We start from the raw sequence: 16,492 nt of genomic DNA, 5'->3' as shown, positions 1-16,492 counted from the left end.
AGGATATTTATTTATTTATTATTTATTTTGAGAGAGAGAGAGAAAGTGTGAGTGGGGGAGGGACAGAGCAGAGGGGGAGAGAATCCTAAGCAGTCTCTGCATTGTCAGTACACAGCCTGATGTGGGGCTTGAACTCAAGAACCATAAGATCATGACCTGAGCCAACGTCGGACACTTAACCCACTGATCCACCCAAGTGCCCCCTCAGGACACGTATTTAGTAGGAATTTGCTATAGCCAATGTCAAAGAGGTTACTGCCTGTGTTCTCCTCTAGGGTTTTTACGGTCTCAGGTCTCACATTTAGGTCTTTAATCCATTTGAATTTATTTTTGTGTTTGGTGCGCAAAAGTGATCCTGTTTCATTTGCATTCTGCTGTCCAGTTTTCCCAATACCATTTGTTGAAGAGACTCTTTCCCCATTGGGTATTCTCTCCTGCTTTGTTGAAGATCAATTGACCATATAGTTGTGGGTTCATTTCTGGGTTTTCTATTCTGTTCTATTGATATATGTATCTATTTTTGTGCTGGCACCATACTGTTTTGATCACTACAGCTTTGTAATATAAGCTGAAGTCTGGAATTGTGATGCCTTCAGCTTTGCTCTTCTTTTTCAAGGTTGCTTTGGCTCTTTGGGGTCTTTGGTGGTTCCATACACATTTTAGGATTGTTTGTTTCAGCTCTGTGAAAAATGCTATTGGAATTGCATTAATGCTGTAGGGATTGCATTAAATGTGTAGATTGCTTTGGGTTGTACAGACATTTTAACAATATTTGTTCTCCCAGTCCATGAGCATAGAATGTTTCTCCATTTCTATGTGTCTTCTTCAATTTCTTTCATCAGTGTTTTATAGTTTTCAGAGTACAGATAATCTTTTTAAAGGTATGAGAGTTCTTTATGTTGGCTAGATACAAGTCCCTTACTAGATAAATAATTTGAAAATATTTTCTCCCATTCTGTGGATTGTCTTTTTATTTTCATGATGGTGTCCTTAGTAGCACAAAAGTTTTTGGCTTTGATGAAGTCCAATTTATCTGTATTTTTCTTTTGTTGCTTGTGCTATTGGTGTCTTATCTAAGAACGCATTGTCTAATTCAAGTTCACAATGATTTATGCCTATGTTTTCTTATAAGAGTTCTATAGTTTTATCTCTTCCATTTAGGCCCATGATTCATTTTGAGTTCATTACTGTATATGGTGTGAGGGAGCAGTCCAAGTTAATCCTTTTGCCTGTGGACACCCAGCACCACTGTTGAAAAGACTATCCTTTCTCCATTGAATTGTCTTGGCACCCTTATTGAAAATCACTTAAATATTAATGCTCAGAATTTTAATTTATGCACTCTCAATTCTATTCTATTGATCTATATGTCTATCACTATGTCCGGACCACATCGTCTTGACTACTGTAGCTTTGTAGTAAGTTTTGAAATTGGGAAGTGTGTATCATCCAACCTTATTCATATTTTTCAAGATTGCTTTGGCTATTTGAGGTCCCTTGAATAGCTGAACATGAATTTTTATGTTTTGTTAATCGCTGTATCCCCAGAGTTCAGCACAGTCCTGGCACATGGTAAATGCTAAACAAGTATTATTTAAATAAATACATAAATTCTCATAAAATTACAACAATAATAATTATGAAGTAGACATTTCTGGAAAAAAAAAAAACCTGCTTAGCATTCCTTCCCTCTATTCTTCTGGAAAGAACACTCACACTATCTTAGAAAACTACCCCTTACTAACTTCATGTTGTTCTTTTGGGGCTTCATATCATAGTATCCAATACCCCTGGCCTCAGAAGACAGTTTATGATTCAGGGCTGGCCAATTCCATTCCATTTCCTGTCATACTGATAGGCTTTGGTATGATCATGTGAGTCAGGCCCTGCCAATCAGAGTTCTGTCCTAAGATCACACGTTTTGAGAAGTGACCCCAACTGTAAAAGAATGCACCCTACCAAGTTGAGAACCATGGGAAGAGTGTCCTGTTGAGTTCTAGTTCCCGGATCCAGTGGCCCCTGAGGCTGGACTATCTCTGCTAAGCTTGGCAGGATTCTCAATTGTATACAATGCAACGACTCTGGTTAAATTACACAGATGAGGAATTCATGGGAAGGCTTTGGGAAGCTCACAGAATGCATGGGAAGTTTGAAAAACCTAGCTGAAGCGAGAGCCAAGGAGGGTAGAGCATGATTTAGATCCTGCCGTAGAAGTTTTGTGCTTTGGTTGGACTTCCGGCTTGTGTTAGACCCTGCTACTCTTGAATTCTCTGCCCCTGGACCCTCAACCTTCCTGCAGTCAAGAAACCATCTCTAATTCACTCTTGGACCTCTGCACCATTTTCTTAAGAGGTGAAGTCCTGGATAAGAGCCTCTACTTTTCATATGTGGCCCTAGGTCAGCCACCAGGGCCCTCCTCTCAGTGCCAGGACCAGCATTCAATAAATAAATTTGCTTCTATTATTACACTTGCTTTGCCTTTTTTTGATTACCTGAGCCAAAAAATTCCCCTCTCCACCCCCTTTTTTTTTTTTTTTTTTTTTTGGTCTTGGCTACATTGATTGAATTTCTGTCATTTACAACAAAAGAAATCTGATTAAAGGAAATAAAAATAATAGTAACAGCCACGATTTATGGTATGTTAGCAGGTAAATACTTTACATACTGTTGTATTAGTTTCCTATGGCTGCTGTAACAAAATGCCATAAATGTAGTGGTTTAAAACACACATACTTATTATAGTTCTTGAATCAGAAGTACAAAATGAGTCTCATGGGGCTGTAAAGTCAGGGTGTTGTCAGGCTGTGTTCCTCCTGGAAGGAATTCACTTACTTGCCTTTTCTAGCTTCTAAAAGATGCCAGGATTCCTTGGCCCTTCCCAGCAGCTGCTTCGCCCCGACCTCATCACATCTCCTTCTCTGACTCTGACCCTCCTGCCTCTCTCTTTCACTTGTAAGGATCCTTGTGATTACAGAGGGCCCACTGGGAGAATCCAGGATAATCTCCCCACCTCAGAATTCTTAATCATATGTACAAAGTCCCTTTTGCCATGTTAAGTAACATATTCACAGGTTTCCCGGATGAGGGTGTGGACACGTTTGGGGTGCCATTACTCTGTCTACCACACGTCTCATCTGTTTGAGTCCTCACAACAGTTCTGTCATGCTCGTTTCGAAAATAAAGGAATATTGCACAGAGAGTTCAAATAATGTGTCCCATGTTGAGCCGAAGAGCCAACGTTCAAGCCTTGGCTGCCTTTCCGAAGTCTGGGTGCGTTATGTTTTCATAACCCTTCTACCTGGCTTCAATAGCCTTGTTGGCGTGGGAGTTGTGGTGAAGGAAGGATGGAAAGGATCTGACGGATGCATCATCTTTGTGTTTCCCTTCGTGTCTGATGAATTGAGAAAAGAATGGCAGAATCTCTCAGATCTTGAGATACAGGGAAGAAAAGGAACCTAATTCTATGAATCTTATTTCCAAATGTTGGCTTATTCAGCAGCCTCCATAGGACAGCCTGCATCTCAAGCCAATAGAGCTTGGCTTATTAAAAGGGGACTCGAGTCTCACAAAACCTCAAATACCAGCTCCTTTAACAAAGCTAATAGCCACAGTGGCATGAGATATTGCATGCAGCTGAAATTCTTCAGGCCCTGGAATTAAAGGGGAAGGATATACCCAAAAGAAGGACTGTCCTTAATTTGGGAATAATACAAAGACCAATGGGAAAGTGGACTGTTCTTGGCTGACAAAACGACAGAGGATTTCAAGTTGCCTGACACCCCTACACAGGGCGTTAGGCATATTTAACATCCAGCTATGTCAGATCTAGAAAATGCTTCACCTGAAAGGCAGCCCACTAGCACTCAGCATGCAGAGACAGAATAAAAGCTGCTGACTCTTGCTTATGAAATCAATCCCACCAGCCCTCCACAGCCAAATTCTAGACAAACCAGAGCCATCTATTAACATAAGCATAAGTTGGAGTCTGCATACACTCAGGCCCAGTAGAAATCACAGGCGAACTGGTGGCAACGAGAGACACACAGAAAAGCTACTCTGTACTCTAATACTCACTTCATCCAGTCCCAGTGGACAGAATGACCGCCAGTAAGAGTGACTCAAGTCTTGATGTTGTACTGAGTTTCCATTACATGTTGGAGGCAATACTAGATCATCAAAGACAGAGTTCCTGCTCTGAAGATGAGGCAGTCTTAGAGAGTAGAGGTTTCTGACATGGAGGGATGGGGGCGTGGCCGAGGGAGGAGGCCCAACAGTCTTGGGAGAAGTGAGAGCTGGACCAGCTTGGCTCTATGAGCTGGGACTCTCCAGTTGCACGTGACAGAAACCAAATTTGAACTGTAAATAGAAAATGTGATGTTGTGAGAGCAAGGCCCTGGAAAGGCGAGGCATCAGCCAAGCCTCAGAAGTGACTGGAACTAGGAACTAGAGAGCCATCATGACGAAGTCACTGCAAGGGCTGTTCCCTGTGTCTGGAAAGCTCTTCCTTTCCACTTAAGTTTATTTACTACCCATCATTCATGTGTCTCCAGTTGCCTCCTCGGGGCAACCTGCCCTCTTTCCACTCATTTCTCTTACTGAATCACACCCAGAGTCCTGGCTGGCCTCTTTGAGCCTCTGGGACGAACTAGAAAATGATGACCCTTTTGGGTGGACAGTGCCCAGTGTGTCAAGAACAAAGTACCCTTTCCTCTGAGCAAACACAGCTTCACACCAAGCCCCATGGGTTGGTGAGCAGGCTGTTTAAGTGGTATTCCAGCCCCCTGCCCCCATGGCTGTGCTCCATTGTGCAGTGCACAAACTGTATACCTGTGCAGAGTAGCTGAGCCAGTTCCCCTATTGTAAGCTCTTGAGGGGCACCTGGGTGGCTCAGTCGGTTAAGCTTCGGACCCTTGATTTCAGCTCACGGTTCATGGGTTGCAGCCCTACATCAGGCTCTATGCTGTCAGCACTTGACTTCTGCTTGGGATTCTCTCTCCCTCCCTCTCTCTCTGTCCCTCTCCCATTCACTCTCTCTAAATGAATAAACTTAAAAAAAAACAACAACAACAACTGTATACCTTTTCTGCTTATTACTTGTTAAAATAGCAATTTTAGGAAGGCCTGGGTGGCTTAGTTGGCCAAGCATCCGACTCTTGATTTTGGCTCAGGTTGTGATCTCAGGGCTGTGAGATGGAATCCTGTATCAGCCTCCACGCTGAGAATGGAGCCTGCTTAAGATTCTCTCTCTCCCTGTACCACACGTGCTCTCTCTCTCTCTCTAAAAAAACAAAAACAAAAACAAAAAAATTTTACATTGCTTGCATGATTATTTAAGGTATGCCTCCTTTGAAATCTCATAAGCTCCATGAGGGCAGCAATTGGGTCTGTTTTTGCTCAACGTGTAATTTCTAGAGCCCAGCAGTGTCCGGCACATGGAAGGCCATTGATACTGGTCATTTCATAAATAAATGAATGAGCTAGCAAGAGATCATGTGCTCACTGGGAGTGGGAGGCATGCTGATTGGCTATCATAACTCTGTTTGATGAATGGTGGGGTGAGTAGTTCCCCAAAAGAAGCAAAAGAGGGGCAGGCCGGGCAGGAAAGCGTCCAAGCGTCCCCACCCAGCCATTGGCCTGCCTTGGGCAGTGTCTGACCAGTCACTTCTGTGTCTGTGCTTCCTCACCTGTGAGATGAGGGACTGTGCCCAGCTCATCTCTGAGATTGTCCCGCCCAACGTTCTGTTCCCTTTTGTTCTGGTTCCATTCACTCCTGCCAAGTTCCGTCCTAGTGCTGAAGGTACTAAGTGGAAAAAGACATGACTGTGGGCAGCCTCAGTCAAGGAAGGCTTAATGGAGGTGAGCCTGTGCTGAGTGGGAAAGGCTGGGAGTGGGAGGAGCTATAAAGGAGAGACAGACGTGGGCAGACCTGGGGTGGGAGGCTGGCTGTGGGAAGTATGTTATTGGTGTTTGTCGGGAGTCTTTTTTTTTTTTCCAAATGTAAATATCTTTGCAAGGGGTACTATCTTAATACATCTATGTTTCCCCTGAACTAGCTTACCCGAGAACAGCAAGCCAGTCATGCACAAGGAGCTGAGGGAATGAGACATTGGACAGGTAAGTTTTAATCATCAAAATAGGTCCCCAATACAAGCGCCTCTAGGGTGTGTGAAGCAGGCTGGTCGCCCTGGGGTCTACACGGTGCCCTTGTGTCTTGGGCTCCAATAGTGGCAGAGTGACTCAGAGACAGGGAAGAAAGAAGTGTCTCCATTGGCTGATGCAAAGACCAGCAGGAGGAATGGGCCCTAACCCCCTTCCTGCGACCGACCGCAGAGTGCAATAACCTCTCAGGACTGGCCTATTCTCCTTCCACTTCTTCAGGCAACCCCTCTGTGTCTGCCCTCCAGGATGTTGTTTAAACTCAAGTCTGGCTTCTTCAATCCTGCTCCTATCAGGGAACAGAGAGGTTTCTCCTTACTCACTAAGGGCGGACCTCATCCTGAAAATGGGCGCCCTCTGTCCTGGAGGGCTGGCCACCAGGCACCACAACGGGGCCCTGGACTGCTGGAAAGGGAGCCGGAAAAGGGAGAGAAGGCTCAGCAAGGTCAAGAGGGAGGCAGGGGCAAGAGGCACAGTTTTGACCCACGCGCACTGGCAACCCTTTAAAGTCGAATTGCCTGTAACGATATTCTGCTACTTTTGGCCCTACTCTTACAGACCCCCAACATGTAGTCCTGTTACCAGGTCCCCAAATAGGTTTAACAAGGAAGAGAGTAAGGACACCTGGGTGCCTCAGTCAGTTAAGCGTCTGACTTCGGCTCAGGTCGTGATCTCACAGCCCATGAGTTCGAGCCCCGCGTCAGGCTCTGTGCTGACAGCTCAGAGCCTGGAGCCTGATTTGGATTCTGCGTCCCCGTTTCTCTCTCTGCCCCTCCCAGGCTCGCTCTCTCTCTCGCTCTCAAAAATAAGTAAATATTGGAAAAAATAAAAAAAAACCAAAAACAAGGAAGAGAATAAATTTCCATACCCTGGAACTGGGAAAACCATGTTTCATGTTGCCACTGATGATGGGCAGTGAGAACACAGGACATTTGCCCCAGCCCCCTAGAGCTATGCTAGGTGTGACTGCCTACTGTTGCTGGAAAAATAGGTACAGCCTCCGCAACAGAGGACTTTGGGCTGTGTGTTGGGGGAGGGGTGGAGAGGGTGGGCACACAGCCATCTGTACAATGCTATGCAAAGAAGCAATATAGCAAAGTGATTGAAAATACGGATCTGGAGCCAGTCTGCTCGGGTTTAATTTCTCCCAGTTCAGCCATTTACTAGCTGTATGACTTTGGGGAAGTTCCTTCACCTATCTGTGCCTTAGTCGCCTCACCTGTAAAATGAGTCTAATGAAAGTTTGTACTTCTTGGGATTGTCGAGAGGATTACATGGGTTGACAGGAACACTAGAACAGTGCCCGGTGCCAAGTGAGTGGTGCTTAAGTGTTTGCCAATACAGTATTTATATCCGCCGGTCTATCATCTGCGAATCTGAAATGTGTCCCAAAGCTATAGTTATAAATTTGAATGGAGGTTTAGAACAGACTACGGTGGTGGTATTAGAGCTTTGAAGCCAGAATACATGATTGGGAGGTGGAGGGATGCAGAATGAAATGGAGCAGTGGCAGGGGTTCAAGGTCAGACTTCCCCAGTAAATTGACCAGACTGTGGGGGTGGGGCAGGGCAGCTGGGAGGCCCGGGGCGCAGTGGGGCTGATCAGGGCCTGGGGTCAGGGAATGGATGAGAGGGTGAAACAATTAGATGAGAGGGAAGGCAAAAGGTCCCTTGTGCGCTGGGGAGGACCCCGAGTCTGAGTGTGGGTGGCTGCAGAAAAAGCAGTTTTGACTGCAACCCCGTTTGGAACTGGAGGGGAGCAAAATTTAGAAACAGAAATCTTGGGCACCTCCTCTTGCTCTTTGTCCAATAGTCCAATATCTCCATACCGTGTTGAAAATGCTGCCCCCTGTCCCGAGCCAAGCCTTCCCTTCTCTCCCACGACTCCACAGCCTGAAACTGTTCAGGTCCCCCTACTTGAGTGCAGGCCCAGAGGTCAGCCAGACTCGGGAGGGTAGTGTGGAACTCCTCTCTCATCAACAAATTACTCATAGCCACTGACTAATCCCTAAAGTGCCTGGGTTTTAAAAAGGAAATATAAACTCAAATGAATGTCTAATCTAGGAATTCTTAATTTAGGGGGGGTGATGGGGTGGGCATAGGTGGGTTTCAGGCCTTTGACAGAGTCATCATTTTCAATGCTTCCTAAAGGGGTCTGTGACTCCCAAAATGTTGGGGGCATTTGCTTTAACCTATTTGGACGAAGGCAGTGTAACAAAGTGAAGTGTAATAAGCATTCAGGTTAGTTGGAAGAAAATATTTTTCAATTGGGTAAATTAGCGATTTGTACGTGTGTGTATGTGTGCCTGTGTGTGTGTGTGTGTGTGTGTGTGTGCATGCAGGCCTCCAGATTCTTTTTCTATTTTGGAACCACAGATATTTTTCTTAAATACTTGGATTCATTGCTTTCTTCCCACAACATGGCTTCTGTTGTTGGGGGGTTCTTCTTGGGGGGTTCGGGTATGAGTGTCAGGAGACTTGCAGTAGCTGAGGAAGATGTAACTGGGTTATAGGAGCTGGAATCTGCTTAGTCACAGGTGTTTTCACACCCTACATCCTCTTCCTTTCTAGAACAGGAAGTTCTTACTTCCATAACATGTTATCACCAAGGAAGTGAGCATATATTTTCCTCAGCTCCTGTCTTCCTCTTCCCTCCCCCACTTCCTACTGCTGCCTGCCGGCTCCATCCACTCTCCCAGAATGCTCCACTTTGCCATAATGAGATGCTCGGCAGCCACCGACGTCTGGAGATGGATGGGGCCTCCTGTACTGCCCTGAGAGGGATGTTAAAAAGACATTGTATTCATGGAAGCAGGCTAGAAAAGGCGAGGAGAAACGAAGAGCCTGACAGCACAGAAGCCATTGTACAAGTAAAATGGTTATTCTTTCTGCCCAAACCCTGCTAGCTGGAGTAACTAAAGCAATGCTATATTCATGAAAGTCACTATAAGCGTCATGCATTGTTTAGATTCCACTGGAAAATTATACCTTCTGAGATCTAATTTAAGGCAACATCATTAGGACTTGATTAGCTCAGTGCGAATAAGGTGAAAATACCCAATTCAGAAAAGAACATGTGGTAATGAATACATTTTTGTTCAAATACTCTGTTAAGTCCCTAGGCAGGTGTGATTTCTGTAAAATAAAAGGCCCTGGGTAAAATTAAAAAAAAAAAAAAGTGCCAGTTGAAGCATTGTATAGTTGGGCTGGAGAAAAAGATTAGCAAAAAAAAAAAAAAAAAAAAAAAAAAAAAAAAAAAAAAAAAGCTTATTAATGCTACCCTAATAGTCATGTAGTCATGTGTCAAGAAATCGTGGAAGTTGGAAATAGTTTTAAAAATAAATGAAATTTTTTCTCTATATCCAGGAGAGGCAAAAAAAAAAAAATGAAATTGAAATACTGATGTCAAATCTCATCAGAATTGGAAAATTCTTAGCTTTTCTGAGAGATCCCTAAAATGGCAGCTCCATAAAGAAGGAAACCAGGATTTTCTAGATAACTTAAAAACACAGACTCATTTTTGCTTGAAATAGCCCCAAGCATAAAAATTAGCCAACCAACTGTACCTCACAAGACTGCATGAGGTTCACAAAGAAAAATGTGGATGCATCACATAATTGGTGCTCATGCATTTATTTCTGCTTCCCTTTCCTACTTTTATAAATGTTTGCACATATTTTATCATATTTATCTCTGGAAGATATTACTCCCATTTTTATAGACGGAGGAATTGAGGCCCAGACAAGTTTAATTCCTGTTCAAGGGTTAAAGTGGTAGGGTCTGCATCTTATTCCAGGCTGGCTCAAGGGTAGTATTTAAAGACATTTTGCCTCTGGTATAGCAGATTCAAAGTCTTTTATGCCAGTAACTGTGGCACTCAGAGAAGGGTAATATTACTTCAAAGGACAAGGAAGAGAAATTATTCACTATGGGAACACAATATATGCTTCTATTTATGTAGAATCCCCTGTAATTTGCTACAATTTGTTTAATTGTTTAGAAATTTCCTACGTACATCTGAACTTTCAGTATCAATCAATTTTCATTAAGCTAGTTTTCAAAGAGTTTGAATGACGCAGCATTGATATGGGGTCCCCATTTTCTTCTTTATTGTGTAAAGTCTCACATGTCAGTTTCAAACTAGGTTAATTTCACATTGGTGGCATGTCTTGGTGAAGAAGGCTTTTGTATCCCAACTCAGTGTTCACTGTAAACTCTAGAAAGGAGAAAGGAAGCCAACTTAATGAAACATAGTGACTGTGGAGTTAGAGACCAGCTTAGAGGAAAAGGAGGATCTGGGATGACAAGGTGGATGTGAAGGGGAAGGGTTTATTCAAGAGTATGATGAGTACTGCAACTAACAGGTATTGAGCCAGGTACTTTCATATGCTTTCCTTGTACTTATTCATATGCTTACTTCTCACAACATAACTATGAGGTAGTTCATGTTATTTTCACTCTTTTGCAGATGAGGAAACTAAGACACAGAGAGAGGTGAAATAATTTGTCTTCTTAAAAAAAATTTTTTTTTTAAATGCTTATTTATTTCTGACAGAGAGAGAGCACGAGGCAGGAAGCGGTAGAGAGGGAAACACGGATTCCGAAGCAGGCTCCAGGCTCTGAGCTGTCAGCACAGAGCCTGACACGGGGCTCGAACCCACAAACCATGAGCTCATGACCTGAGCTGAAGTCGGACACTTAACTGACTGAGCCACCCAGGCGCCCCAAAATAATTTGTCTTCTCAAGTGGCGGAGCTGATGGGTTTTTAATCCAGGCCATCTGGGTTAAGCCTATGTCTTGCTTCAGAAAAAAAATGTCAAAAGTTCTGCCATGTCTAAAAATGCCCAGTACAGAGTTGGTTCTAAAAAGTTCCATCTCTTAAGGTCTCTTCTTTTCACTTTGGGAGTTACATTACTGACCCAATAGAGGCTGATGAAAAATATGCAAGTCCCGTTAATGTGCATTATAAACCCACATGACAGGTTATCAATTCTACGAAGTAACCTGTGATGATTATAGAGGTCACTTGCTTGTGTTTCACTGTCAGTGTTCTAACCTCTAGCATAATAGGGGCAGGGGAAAAGGAAGCTGATGAAAGAAAAAGTGTGTTAAACAAGATATATGGCAAATGATGCCATCTTTTCAGCTTGTCAATCATCACCAGTTTTTTTTTTTAATTTTCCCCCACGTTTATTCATTTTTGAGAGACAGAGAGAGGCAGAGTGTGAGTGGGGGAGGGGCAGAGAGAGAGGGAGGCACAGAATCCGAGGCAGGCTCCAGGCTCCAGGCTCTGAGCTGTCAGCACGGAGCCCGACACGGGCTCAAACTCACGAACCGTGAGATCACGACCTGAGCCGAAGTCGGACGCTTAACCAACTGAACCACTCAGCCGCCCCAATCATCATCAGTTTTGAGGAGAGACTGTCCCTGTTGGTGACAATGGAGGAAAATGTCTACTTCTAAGCCTTTTCCATTAGCCTAATAATTGGGACATGACTATATACAGGTATTGAAAAATGAAACCTACACTTTTATTACCCTAGTAGCATCTGCAAGTGGCTATTGCAAAACTGTTCTATGTATATAAGTGAAAAGAAGCATAAGTTACAGTGACATTCCTATGAAATTAAAAGCTTAAGAGCCAAAACTGTTTCCCAATAACACAGGCCTCAATGGTTAAAAGGTTAACTCCAGTAGGCCGAAGAGGCTGTCCCTTCCCACTGGTATATCAGAGTAGTGAATTTATTACATTCAGCAGAGCCTCATTAGATACTCTAGATAAATAATCTCATTAAAAAAAATACCATGAAGTTGATAGTTGCTATTGAAATCAGGTCAAAGGATAAAACAGGTAAGAAGGATAGAGTAACCTGGAACTAATCTTTCTGACTCCTGTTTTTCATAATATATATCTACAAAGAAAACCTGAGTCTAGATATTCAACTTGAGAATAAGGCCAGGTTTCACTGTCTTTTAAAAGCACATTCATATCCATATCATTGTATCCTTATACATAAGTCTCTTAGGTATGCAGGGCATATATTAACCTGATTAAAAAGAGGGGGAACATTATAACGCAGGGAGTTTCACCACTTAGGGACACTATTCCTCATTAGCTAGATGGCAAGTTACTGAAGCTGTCTAAGCCTCTGTTAACTTATCTGCAAATTAGGGATAATATTAGTACTCTACTGGAGTGTTGCAAGGTTAGGTGGAATACTTTAACAAGCAAAGCACGATCACATGGGAAGCAACTAAAAAAAAAGTTGTCATCATTTGGATTAGCAAACTGTCAGTTGGTTATGAGTCTGGAGAAATGAATTATCCTGACCTCTACAGATATATTACTTTGTTTTGTTTTCGTTTCCATGTAAACCCAGGTAGCCTGACTTTTGATAAGAGTGGAGTTCTACACACTCTCGCATTGCAATCTGAGGCTGAATTGATTCCTCCTTGACATGTGTTCTTTTCCATTCTCTTCAAATTTTACCAGGGGCACATTTATCTACTTATCTAAGCAGGCCCAACTTTATTTCAGTCGTAGGACTATGCCATTCTCCACTCTGTATCCCCATCCCCGACACATGCAGAAAAGCCTGCTATTGTGGGATGTGTAGAATTTGGAGAAAAGTTTTACTCTACCATCACACTCCCAAGATACTTACTAATTTTCCCTCCAAGGATTTGAATATAAATGCACAGAAGTGTAACATTATTATCTCTGTAAGCATCCCCATAAGGATCAAGTAATTTGGAAATGGCACCAGAGAGAAAAACGTTACATGTTATATTACATATTGAAAAAAAAATTCTTATTGCGTTTCATAAAAAAGAAGGCAGTATTCCAGCTATGAAGTATAGAACTTGTATCAGGTTTTTATAATAACGTTCAAATGGGAAGGAAGAGTAGCTTACCCATCCTTGGAGTTTGAAGGTATGGTATGGGACAGTGTGGTACGGGGGGAAAGACCTGGTCTAGGAGGTGAGAAACCTGAGTTTAGTTACTGCTTTGCTATTAACTAGCTGAGTGATTTAGATTAGACATTTAACTTCTTGGGACCTCAAGTCTCATATTCTTAAAATGAGGAAGTTGGGTTTTCCCAAGGCTTCTCCTAGATCTAAAATTTCACATTACAGTCAACATTCCGTTCACTTTAAGGAACGACTAACTGGTGCCTACTATTTGAAAGCACTATACTAGGTGCTGGGGACATAAGATATATATAACAAGTTTCCTGCCCTCAAAGGTTTCTAGTCTTGTGGATTATTAAAATGATGGGGTGATATTTACAGAATATTATGTAATCATTTAGTTATACCTGTTTTACTATTCATTCAACATGTGGGGCAGTAAGTCTTAGCAAACTAAGAATGAACTTAGCCCCTCAACCTTCAGGCTGTAGCTGACCTACCAGAAAGATGTGTACTAATTACTAAGCCTGTTTTTCATTTGAAAATAACCATACAGGCCTGACTGAAAGTGATGCTGAGAAGTAACAAAGGCTGAACATCCTATATATTTTCGTGGACACCCTGAGCCAGTGAAGTGCTGGGTGCTAGGGGCAAAGCAGCGGGCAGATCCCTCATGTAGCTTAGCCATTATATACATTATAAAGTTTGGTGCAAAAAAATCAATACAGTAAATGGCTCCCTAGAACAAATTAGTTGTGGGTTTATTTTAATTTGGTGGTGTCAAGAAGCAACCTCCTTTCTTTGCAAAATAACTGTGTCTCAGCCCTTAAATTACCATGATCAATAAAAAACATACAAATATATATACAAAATATTATGAATTTGTGTAAACTATATATAATTTACTATTTCCTAGATATAGAGTCGGTTGAACACATAAGTGTGATAAGGATTGCAAGCACAGCTCTTAGTTCAGAGTAAGAAGGGACTTTTCTTAGAATTAGATCTGCCCAACAAGGAATGGCCTATTTCAGAGTCCGGAGGTACTTACCCATCTCTGTGAGGCCCAGCTGACAGACCTGTTAGGTTAAAAGTCACCAATATGGAAGAGATTCTTGAGAAGAAAACTGAAGTGGATAAATTCAGGTCAATTCTGAGATTCTATAATTAAGGTGAAGTGATTCATAAATGTGTTAATGATAGGTACAAAATTATAAGGCTGTAATTTACTCGGGAGACATTAGGGATTTATAGGGATAGAGTATACTACAACAGGAGTGGTGTGGACAGATGAACTGGTTTGATCCTGTTCTTTCAAAATATCTTGTTTTTGGTGTAACATTTATCCACTGATTTGAAACCTAAATTTCAGAACTCTGAAACTCAAAAGCCTTGGCTATAGAAATCTAAAACTTAAACGGCTAATGTTTTGTTACCAGTTGTTTGTAATATTCTTGGAGGCGGCGGGTGTGTGTGTGTGTGTGTGTGTGTGCGCGTGTAATGCCCTGGCTGTAGGCTGGGGCAGAGCCTTGGGATACAGGTAAGCGGTGGATGTGCCCGTGATTGGGGTAGGAGAGGGCTATCCTTCCTAAGTATCTCAAAATATTATTCTGCTACATTATGGTTAAGTGTGACGACTTGGTTGAAAAGCATTGAAAAAAATGGTTGGAACTCATAAGAATGGTGTCAGTTCTTGTCTTAGGAAACTCAGTGATCCTAGGAATTCACTTAAATTAACACCTTCCTCTGCCAACTAACAGCCAAATGAGGCCCTCTCAGCGTCAATGAATGACAGTCTCTCAATTCAGCCAGTTGTCCTTCGAGGACTCAGAACCTATCCTCTGGACTTGCCAACATGGCAGACTGAGCCTGAAGCTGAGAGCGTGGCCCTGATTTCCTGCGTGCTGGGGGGTGGGGGGGGGCGTATTCAGATGTGTGTAGGACGACGGACAATGCCTGTTAGCATTCGAAGCCTTTAGAACAGCCCATTTGTGACCAAGGGAGAAGTGTGTTGATTCTGGAAAAGAAGTGCAATTCAAAACCGGGAAGAGGATGGATTGTTGTAATTGTTGTACAAGAAGTAGGAGTTTGTTCCTTAGAGGGTTTGCTGGAAACGAGAACGCGATGACTCTTTATTCAGTTTCCAACAAGAGAAGTCCCAGTCCAAGTTCGGAGCGGACTGGGCTTCTGTTGAGGACCGCTCCGAGGCGTGCGAGACAAGTGGGTGCCGCAAGTTTGGGGCCAACTCCCCTACTCCTTGTAGCGGGACACAAGATGCCCCAACTGTGCTTTCCCTTTACCGCTCTTCACGCAACGCCACGCGTGCTTTGTTTCAGAAGCCGACCCTTCTTTCTCGGTTGGTCTGCAGCTCCACCAATCCCGCCCGTGACGGGGCGGGGCTTCAGGGTCAAGGTGGACCAATTCGCCAGCCTCGCCCCTACACGCGCTTTCGGACCCCCGGGGATGAGTGACAGCAGCCGGGCCCAACCTGCTGCTCCAGAGCGTGGCCTCCGCCAGGGGCGTTACGGGGCCGAGACGCCAGGACCAATCGCATTGGACCTCAAGGGGCGGGGCCTCTTTGCCAGCCCCAGACCGGCGCCCTCCTTACTCCTTTTGTCAAATGAGAGACGCGGAGGGGCGGTCCTTCGACCGAGGTTCAGCCAATGGTTGGAGGCGAGGTGGGCAGGCCGGGAGTGCTGGCGGCTGGTCCTCAGCTCCGAGCCGAGGTGCGGCGAGCCGGTGGGGGGACCGCGAGGCGAGCGCGGGAGCCTGGGCGGCGAGTGGGGTGTGAGCTGCCCGAAAATGCACTCGGATGCCGCCGCTGTCAGTGAGTAACAGAGAGCGAGCTGGCCGGGGCCGGGCGGTTGCTAGCACTCTCCACTCCGCTCCCGCAGTCCCCGCCCCGCTCCTCCTGTCCCGAAACGCGCCGGGAGTCCCTGCCCGGGAGCCACCCCTTCCCCTCCCGGGGCCGGGGCGGGCGGTGACGCTGCGGGCGGCGCGGGGCGGGGGCGGGCGTGGGGGGGAAGGGGCCGGCCTGATGGGGGAGGGCGGAGGTGAGGGGGGTGGGGACTGGCTCCTTTTCAGTGTTGGGGGCAGGGGGGGCGGGACGTGCGATGAAGGGCTGGGACCGGAGTGCCTGGGGTGAATGGAGGTGGAGGCGGCGGCGGGCGCTAGCGGGCAGGGCCGGGGGTGGCACCGGCGCGGGGAGAGAGGGAGGGAGCGAGCGAGCGGGGCGCAGGGGTGAGGATTTCCTAGGGGCTGAGTGGTGCGGGCGGCTCCGTGAGAAAGGCGGGTGAGTGCTAGGGGAGCGCGGGGGCGGGGACAATGGGAAGAAGGCTGGATGGCGGGGGTGGGGGGGGGGAACAATGCGGTGGGGGAATGGGGGCAGCGGCCGAGCGGGGCTGGAGGGCGGGCGCGGAGATGA

General features: G+C 44.9%; 1 protein-coding gene across 6 annotated transcripts in view; it reads left to right on the top strand.

The window, feature by feature from the left end:
* The first annotated feature begins 5,770 nt into the window (after positions 1–5,770).
* DCUN1D4 (defective in cullin neddylation 1 domain containing 4) overlaps positions 5,771–16,492 on the top strand; it is an 85,043-nt gene continuing 74,321 nt past the window's right edge. For 3 of the 6 annotated variants that reach the window (XR_007151546.1, XM_047855827.1, XM_047855824.1), the window contains exons 1-2: positions 5,771–5,856; positions 6,054–6,114. Coding sequence is in view for 3 of the 6 variants with exons in the window: in XM_047855827.1 (XP_047711783.1) it covers positions 5,851–5,856; positions 6,054–6,114 (67 nt within the window). In the remaining 3 variants the exon portion in view is untranslated. Of the gene's footprint in view, positions 5,857–6,053; positions 6,115–15,765; positions 15,896–16,190; positions 16,210–16,302; positions 16,361–16,492 lie in introns of those variants that run through there. The other 3 variants (XM_047855825.1, XM_047855832.1, XM_047855830.1) reach the window with 3 other exon arrangements.

This window comes from Prionailurus viverrinus, chromosome B1 (genome assembly GCF_022837055.1).
Source record: "Prionailurus viverrinus isolate Anna chromosome B1, UM_Priviv_1.0, whole genome shotgun sequence".
In the NCBI taxonomy this organism is placed as follows: domain Eukaryota; kingdom Metazoa; phylum Chordata; class Mammalia; order Carnivora; family Felidae; genus Prionailurus; species Prionailurus viverrinus.
Note: the sequence above shows the minus strand (reverse complement) of the source record. Positions and strands in the feature narration are given on the sequence as shown.